We start from the raw sequence: 9,431 nt of genomic DNA on the forward strand, positions 1-9,431 counted from the left end.
TTCCTTTCTCTTTGGAGTGTTACAAGCTCTTGGTGCATAAAGAAGATCTGTAAAGTTGCTAAGACTAAAGTCTCAAATCCAAAGAGATATTCTTTATAAAAGTTAAGTCAGCCACACCTACCTAAAACGGATCATTCTAACACGCCCCCACATAACTACGTCGCTCTGTGGGAAGATTTGCATAACTACGCCCAAATGTTCACGCAAAGAAAGAAGGCATAACTTTTCTCGCTGTATTGTTGCTGCCGCCATGTCCTGAAGACGCTGTGTGCTTCGTTGTGAAAGCGAAACCCTAATTAATATCATTACAATATAAAAGAGCAAACGGCAATATCCGAATTTCTATGCTTGAGAGTGACGAGCACAAAGAAAAAAAAAACTTTAACTGATGCAAATGACAAAAACAAAGTTTAAGGCTGATGTCTCTATTGATTTTCACAATCAGCAGATGCTATAAATAAAAACAGTTAACAATGTTATTGAATAGAATATATTAAAACCGTTATGACATAGGCCTATTCTTATAGGCTACACAGACAAAACAGTCGGAGATGTGTTTATTTATATTATATTATATTACATTATATTATATATTTATATTATTTCTTTTCTATTTTATGCATTAGTAGTAAATCAAGACTTCGCAAGTTCTCTTGTAAAAAACAAAAAAACATGGAATAAACTACAGAAAGCGAGTAAAGAACTCTCAACATTAGGCTACTAAAAAGGTCAGTTTAATCTCGCAAAAACCTCTCTTTTAGATGTGAAATCTATAAATTGCAATGATCTTGAAATTGTGCGCAGCTGAACAGTTTCAGATCTCCGCCCTGTAAACAATGTCTAATTAATGTCCTTGACTTATAAAAGAGCACCTGACAATGTCCAAATCTTTTACAAGCGGCAAGAATGACTTATATTTCCAAAAATCTGCAGCACTCGGGCAAACAAAAGTGCGTACGTCTGCTCAGACCCTGACGTGGCGCTAAGCTCTTTTCCACGTCAAAGACCGTTTTTATAAATATGAACATTGCCGTGGATTTTAGTGTACGCACACTCCAAGATCAAATCTGTGCGTACGCACATTTTATAAATGAGGCCCCAGATCTCATCATCATCCAGTCTGTCTGGGATTACATGAAGAAACAGGAAAAACTGAGACAGACTAAATCCAGAGGAACTGTGGCAACATCTCAAAGATGCTACAAGAAACCTTCCTGTAAAGCTACCTGAAAAACTATGCACAAGTGCACCTAGGAAAAAAGCTGTTTTAAATGCAAAGTGTGGTCACACCAAATGTTGATTTGATTTAGTTAATTGATAAATAAAATCTATTTATGACATTATTTTTGAAAACACCCTCACTTTACAGCATTTTTACACAAGTGCATAAACATTTTCACAGTACTGTAGCTTTGTAGGTGGGATTCTTGTAGCATCTTTGAGACGTTGCCACAGTTCCTCTGGATTTAGTCTGTCTCAGTTTTTCCAGACAGACTGGATGATGGTGGGATCAGATCTTTGTGTGGAGCACTGGTTGTTGTCAGACTCCTTGTGCATACACAAATATCACTGGATTATTACAATTAATGGCAAAAGGAATGTTTGGAAAAGTAAACTGTTATTTCCTACTGACACACTAAAGCAACATATAGTAATAATTGGTTTAAAACCATTTTTTTGTTGGTGAAAATACTAATGGCCTAAGACTTAGTATAATATAAATAAATCGTCCTACATCACTGTTTTACCATTTTGTGTAAAGGGCGTTTGGCCTTCTTTGCATGTTCACTTTGTAAACACTGGGTCGGTGCTTCTGCAGCGATGTAGGACGATTTTGAAGTTGGAGGAGAAAATGAGACTGTCATGAACTGGAAAAAACAGAGTCCACGCAGAGCTAGACAAGACGAGCGTTTGAGGTTAAAAAGTATATAAATTGTAGATTTTTATTTTAGAAAATAACGATCGCTTCGCTAGATAAGACCCTTCTTCCTTGGCTGGGATCGTTTAGAGCCCTTTGATGCTACATTTAAACTGCATTTTGGAAGTTCAAACTCGGGGGCACCAGAGAAGTCCATTATATGGAGAGAAATCCTGAAATGTTTTCCTCAAAACACAATTTCTTTACGACTGAAGAAAGAAAGACATGATTTCTGGAAGTGAACTACTCCTTTAAATAATACAAAAAATTAATAATCAATTTTATATAATAAAAATGATATTGAACAGGATAAAAACTGTGGGAATATGGCCTATGATAACTTGAGAGGAAAGAGATTAAGTCAAAGACTATAGAATACCCAAGACGTGTCACTTAGTGTCACTTATAGTTTTGAATGGGGAAAATGCAACGCTCAATATGGCAACTTTATCAAACGAAGCCCCGCCTTCTGAGTAGAAGAGCCAATCGTTTATCGGTAAAGACAGTGCGTCACTGCAGCTACCGTTAGAAGTCCCGGTTTCTATAGAAACAGTCAGCATTCTGAGATGTGCGCTCAGGACTGTGCATGTGCATTGGCTGGTCTAGTCTGAAAAATAAGCTTTTTTTAAACACTATTTGAGCAAATGAAACAACATTTACGAGACCGTTTTTGTCAGATAGCAGCTGCACTTGCATGCCCGAGAGGCGTTTCAAAGATGGCCACCTGAGTGAAATGACTTGCCTTAAAGAGACTTTGATTAAGTTCACTTTATGGTTACTGAAAATAGTTTGAGCTGATTCTTGTAAAGAAAAATCGCAAGTGTGAACACCCAACTTTTTCAAGTTCTTCCTATCCGTTCAGCCCCAAAAGGATAGTTGACACTCAAAATAGTATTCAGTAAAAAGTCATTTTTTTAAATTATTTTCTATGCAGATTCAATCATTGTAGAATGATTGTTTTTCATAACACAGAAAAACTAAATTTTGCAATGTCTTTCTTTTTTTAATTTATCAATATTGCGCAGCCCTAGTTTCAATTATATTATTGTGATGTCTAAATTCACAACTCATTTGAAACTACTGGTTTTATATTTAATGCATTTTACATGATTTTACTTTAAAATAGTATAAGAATTATATTTAAAATAATCATTTTAAAACTAAGCACAAACCTTGAAGAGAAAGTTCTTGCGGTGGTCGGGTCCGCTGTGGTGAACCAACACAAACTCCGGCTGTGGCCACTTCTTCTTATTGCACATTTCCATCAGAGCAGATACCGGATGCTTCCCTGCAGAATAAACATCATATCCGAATTCCTATAAACCCGGTGGATTGTACATTTGCAAGAGGATTTAGGATTATCAACCAGTTATTTCCCTCCGACTTCAGCATCTGATTTAACCATGTAAAGCCTGACGTATGAATTAATAGTCATAAACAGTTTGCTGATCTTTCAGACAAAATATTATTTTAAAAATCTAAAGAAAAAAGTTTGCATACGTGTTTTTGTTTGAGTATCATATTTGATCCATCAGGCTTTTATGGTTCATATAGTCTGATATGGTAAGAATATGGAGGGGGAAAAAAAACAGCAGTTTTATTCAGAGGCGCAAACTGAGCAAATAAATGCCATTTGCTGCAGATGCTGATATTTACATGGACAAAATGTAAGATGAAATTCTGATCTTTGTAATGTAAATCAATGAGATCTTAATAACAGTATAGCAGATACTTATATTAAATTATATAAATATCAGTCGTCATTCTATATCTCCAAGTAATATGTCTTAGTAAGATGATAATTAAATGCTTAGTTTAATTATCAATACATATAATGCAATACAATCATGATTGAGAGATAATAAATGTTCCTCAAAAGATTTAGATGTTTTAGAGCAGAGGTTCTGGAGGGCCGGTGTCCTGCAGAGTTTAGCTCCAACTTGCCTCAACACACCTGCCTGGAAGTTTCTAGGATGCCTAGTAAGACCTTAGTTAGCTGGTTAAGTGTGTTTAATTAGGGTTGGAGCTACACTCTGCAGGACCGTGGCCCTCCAGGACCCAGTTTGGAGACCCCTGTTTTAGAGGCTTGAGAAGATCATTCTTCCACTGAGGAACAGTGAAAGTACAGGTTCTGGAAAAAAATTCCTTAGAAGCCTGATGATCATATTTAATACTCACATTTGAACATGATTTTCTAAAAAATTATGTACCAAACACCCACCTAGAAGATCCTTCATCACAACAATGTTGCCAGATTTCTGGGTTTTTTCTCCTTCTGCTACAAGTCCTGTATGGACAGAAACATCCAGCACTATGATCTCAGTCATGATAATATGGCTCAATGATTTCTGCACAGCCTCTTCTTACCCTTGCGGTCCGTTTTGAAGTCGATAATGATGGGCTCCACTGTTCCTTCTCTGTGCTTCCCCAAACCCTCCCCTGAATGCCATCCCATCTTCCTCATCAATAACTCCCCCATCCCACCTGAGACCGGCGCCGCCCGCAGGAACTGGTCCTGAATGGAACGGGACAGATTCAGACAGAGAGAGAGCGAGAGAGAGAGGGAGAAGCAAACGAAGAGAAACGGGAAGCAGTGAGAGATACGCTCATTCAGAGCAGCAAGGTCACGCCACTTCAACTGGAGCTGTGTTTGAATTAAAATATTAGATATAATAGCCTTCTGAGATTCTATTTGAACTATTTTAAGAATATGTGAAATGTTTACATGTAGAATCCTTTATTTCTCACCTGCAGCAGGTGTAAATGCCTAAATAAGTAGAAATACAGGTGCATCTCAATAAATTAGAACGTCGTGGAAAAGTTAATTTATTTCAGTAATTCAACTCAAATTGTGAAGCTGTATGTATATATATATATATTTTTTTTTTTGTTTATTTTATTTATTTTTATGTAACACTATCGATCAGAAGTTTGGGGTAATTATGATTTTTTTAATGTTTTTGAAAGAAGTTTCTTCTGCTCACCAATGCTGCATTTATTTGATCAAACATACAGTAAAAATAGTAATATTGTGAAATATTGTTACAATAAAAAAAAGTTTTCTATTTGAATATAATTAAACATTTCATTTATTTCTGTGATGCAAAGCTGAATTTTCTGTAGTCTTCAGTGTCACATGATCCTTCAGAAATCATTCTTATATGCTAATTTGCTGTTCAAGAAATAATTCTTATAATGTAATATCAATATTGAGAACAATCGTGCTGCTTTATATTTTTATGAATTAAAAAAACAAAAAAACAATGGACACTGCAAACTGATCAAAATTGACAGTGAAGACATTTATGTTGTTACAAAAGATTTCTATTTCACATAAATGCTGTTCTATTGAACTTTCTATTCATCAAAGAATCTTGAAAAATAAAATGTATCATGGTTTCCACAAAAATATGAAGCAGCACAACTGTTTTCAACATTGATAATAATCAAAAATGTTTCTTAATCAGCAAATTAGCATATTAAAATGATTTCTGAAAGATGATGTGACACTGAAGACTGAAGTAATGATGCTGAAAATTCAGCGTTGCATCACAGGAATAAAATACATTTTAAAATATATACATTCAAACAGAAAACGATTCTAAATTGGAATATTATTTCACAATTTTTACTGTATTTTTTTATCAAATAAATGCAGCCTTGGTGATCAAAGACTTTCAAAAACATCAAACATAATTCCAAACTTTTGAGCGGCAGTGCATTTTTTACATAACACGAGTAATTTAAGGTGCAAGCCTTCAACAGGCAAAGCATCAATAATACCATCCTGAACAGATCTCAGGCTCTGAGTCGGTTCATTGTAAACAAACAGGAGGACATGGCAGAAATAAATCAGTTCACACACAAATCCACATGAATAGAAGGAAGGGTGCTGGAGGACGTACGTACCTAGGCCCCCATCATCGGCCGAGCATCTGACGTGAATAGACTGTGACCATGGCAACAAGGCAGCTACAAGGACTGACCCTGCAACAAGTTTCCATACAGAGGGGTGAGAGTTCACAGGTCAAACTGTGAGCCCCCACCCCTCGTCCATCCATGTCCCAAACCCACCAACCCCACCAATGAGCTTCAACCTTGTACCCACTGGATGCCAAATCCCAAGAGGATCAAACATTGTTTTGATTGCAGTTAGTGCATGACCAGGCTCTTTTGACGCAGCAGTCATTTTTAGACAAAAGACCGGGAATCAGATACAACCTTTGATATCATTTGAACATTTTGGATCCCGCTCTTAAGTCAAGAGTGAGCTCCAAACCTATCCCAAGATTCATAGAGACTCGTATCTAGGCAAAGTTGGCCATTTTGGAAACACTGCCCTGAGACATTTGGTTGTGTGAATGCTTTGGTCTTTTTTAATAGGGACCAAGGTATTTTGCTAGCATTTATTTAGCATCCCAAGTCTAAATAAAAACTGGGATTATCGTGTCTTAATGTAAAGGTTTGCATTACACAGCGGTCAGCATCCAAAGCCTTCAGGGAAATGAGTCTCTCTGCTAAAATCACACTTGTACATATTGATTGAAAGGTGTTGTGTACATTTAAAACTCATAGAATAACTATAACATACAACTTCAAGTGATTTATTGCTTTAATAAAGTGACAGAAACATCAATATAATACACCAATTTTCAATGAATAACTTCAGTACTGTTCAATATTTGGGGTCAGTAAATAACATTTTATTCAGCAAGGACACATTCATTTGATCAAAAGTGACAGACATCTATAATATTACAAAGGATTTCTATTCCAAATAAATGCTGTTCTTTTGAACTTTCGATTGATTAAACAATCATGAAAAATTTAATGTATTACCGTTTCCACAAAAAATATGAAGCAGCACAAAAAAACCCAGAAAATAATCAGAAATGTTTCTTATGCAACAAATCAGCATATTAGAGTGATTTCTGAAGGATCAAAGTTGTATTTGTATTATAGATTTATTTCAGTTTTACCACTACATCATGTTGTAAAGGCAACATTTCTAATTTTTACATTTATAAAAATGTAAAAGATATAAAATGTATTATTTACATTTTATATTATTTCAACCCTATTATACTTATATGAAAATAATGGCTAATTTAAAATATTTATATTTCCAGGTTTCAATTTTAGGTCAAGTTGTAGTAATTTTGTTATGTGCTATTGCCATTTTTATTAGTTTATCATTTCACAATTTCGACTGTATTTTTGATCAAATAAATATTTCTTGGTGAGCAGAAGAGATTTTTTTCAAACCCGACCCCAACTTTTTGAACAATAGTGTACATTACTACAGTTCATTAATCTAACTGTAGGCTGTTAATGGTGTAAAAGTGTGGTCACAGGTGTGCATACATTGGCTATTTTCCAAAAGTGGCTCTTCCAATCCAATTTCGGATCCTGACGTGAATGTCTCTACTCATTGGTCATTCAGAGGAGGGGTGGAGAAACTTACTTCAAATCCTCTTCCTTCCTCCCCTCTCTCAAAAGACACTTTTAGAGGAGTATAGTGAGGTGCACTGCCCATCCATCAATGCATCTGCTACGACAGAATTTCAGATATAAAATATCTGCATGACCGTGCACAAGTGGTGTACCCGTATCAACTGCTGGTGGGTATAATCAGAGAACCTCAAAACATTGTGATGCGGGCAAATATTTGCACTTACAAGGGGAAGCCGTTTCTCTTTCTTCCAGCTGAAAAAGCATAATGACGTCAGTAAACACAGCTCTGAGCTGTCTTTTGGCAAGATCATTTCCATGGATACCTTGACGTCATCTTCAGTGCAAAATCAATGCTTATTACATAAAAAGCAGACTATCATTGTGCGACTGACAGGACTGCCATCTGATCAACGAAGTTGGGTACACCAATTGGCAAAGTAATCACAGATGACAATTCTTCCGTATATGACATTTTATAAGAGGGGATGATGGGTATTTTGAGCATTTCAGGATCTATTTTACCCTCCATGGGCCACGTGAGCTTATGTCAGAAGAGTGTAAATCTAAATTAAGCACAATAAGTCAAAAGGGTCTGACTGTACTGTGCCAACGTGCATGAGGAAATTATGTGTACTTTGATTCTAGGGAATTTAACACACGTGTGTGATGCAAAACACAAACCATCAAGCACAATACATGTCTGACATCATTGTATGAGTGATGCCGTCGACTCATGGCTTTACCTTCTTAATCCACGCTTGCGGGCCGCTGTTAGAGAGCTCATCAGATGAGAGCACTTGAGCACCTGTTGAGCCTGTGAAGAGGCCGGGAATCGTGTTGGATTGGGCCCATGCATCAACCTGTGAACATGAATTACCAGATGTGAGCTATAAAATCATGAAATATGGAAAGAGTCTCAAACCTAGGCTAGTGCAGAATTCATGCAGTTCATATTTTCTGCACTGATTGTGGGGGAAATGTGACAAAACATGTTAAATGGATCTGAGAGCACTACTCTTCGGTGTTATTTTAGTATTATTTATATACTTTTATAGTATTTACTAATATTCAAATGAGTTTTTTATTTTTATATTCTCCACTTTTATTTTACTTGAAGTTTTAGTCATTTCATTATGTGCTTGTCATTTTTATTTCGTAACACTTCTAGATTTTCTTTCTATTGTTATATATATATTTTTTTGTATATACCATTATTTTTATTTCATTTTTAGTAATTTTAGTATGTCAATACTCATTTAGTTAATCTAATATTTGTTTTATATTATTTAAATGCTAATATAGTATTTAGGAATATTTTGAATGAACCTTTATTTTTATATTTTCAGTTTTCATTTTCATTTTAGTTTTTTTGTTTTGTGCTTTTGTCATTTTTATTTTTTTAATCTTTCTATATAGCTTTTTTATTTTTGAGTTTAAGTTTGAGTAATTTTAGTACTTTAACAATATTTAATTTAGTCAGGGCAACATTTCAATTTTTCCATCTAACATTTATGTTTTCTATTATTATTAAATACTATTATAGCACTTATTAACATTTTGAATGACCCTTTATTTTAATATGTTCAGTTTTTAGTGTAATTTTAGTCATTTTGTTATGTGATTGTCATTTTTATTAGTTTTTTTAATATTTCTATTATAGCTTTATTTTTTTTGTTCAGTTTTAGTCATTTTCAGTACTTCAACAAACATATTTAGGCAATATTTTCGGTTACGTTTTTCATCTAATTTACACCTAATTTTATTTTAATACTATTATATTTAGAAATATTTTCAAAGAGCCTCTATTTTTATATTTTCAGTTTTCATTTTAATTTTAGGTTAAGTTTAAGTCATTTCATTATGAGCTTTTGTCATTTTTATTAGTTTTTAAATATTTTTATTTTTGCTTTATTTTTTTAAGTTTAAGAAAAAACTTCTAGTTTTAGAAGTTTTAATACTTAGTACTTCATGTTTTTCATCTGATATTTACATTTTATTTTATTTCAGTTTTATTTCCAATCACCAAAAAAAAAAAAAAAAAAAAAACTTTTTTAAATTT

At 34.3% G+C, this 9,431-nt stretch overlaps 1 protein-coding gene across 5 annotated transcripts in view; it reads right to left on the reverse strand.

The window, feature by feature from the left end:
- LOC107698212 (protein SON-like) overlaps positions 1-9,431 on the reverse strand; it is a 21,117-nt gene that overhangs the window by 1,924 nt on the left and 9,762 nt on the right. Inside the window, exons 9-12 of one of the 5 annotated variants that reach the window (XM_016499172.1) lie at positions 8,116-8,232; positions 4,286-4,433; positions 4,140-4,205; positions 3,091-3,206 (exon numbers count right to left, since the gene is read on the reverse strand). In XM_016499172.1, coding sequence (XP_016354658.1) covers positions 3,091-3,206; positions 4,140-4,205; positions 4,286-4,433; positions 8,116-8,232 — 447 coding nt within the window. Of the gene's footprint in view, positions 1-3,090; positions 3,207-4,139; positions 4,206-4,285; positions 4,434-5,590; positions 5,906-7,132; positions 7,470-8,115; positions 8,233-9,431 lie in introns of those variants that run through there. The other 4 variants (XR_001635320.1, XM_016499173.1, XM_016499176.1 and 1 more) reach the window with 4 other exon arrangements.

This window comes from Sinocyclocheilus anshuiensis, unplaced genomic scaffold (genome assembly GCF_001515605.1).
Source record: "Sinocyclocheilus anshuiensis isolate Anshui unplaced genomic scaffold, SAMN03320099.WGS_v1.1 scaffold6578, whole genome shotgun sequence".
NCBI classification, from domain to species: domain Eukaryota; kingdom Metazoa; phylum Chordata; class Actinopteri; order Cypriniformes; family Cyprinidae; genus Sinocyclocheilus; species Sinocyclocheilus anshuiensis.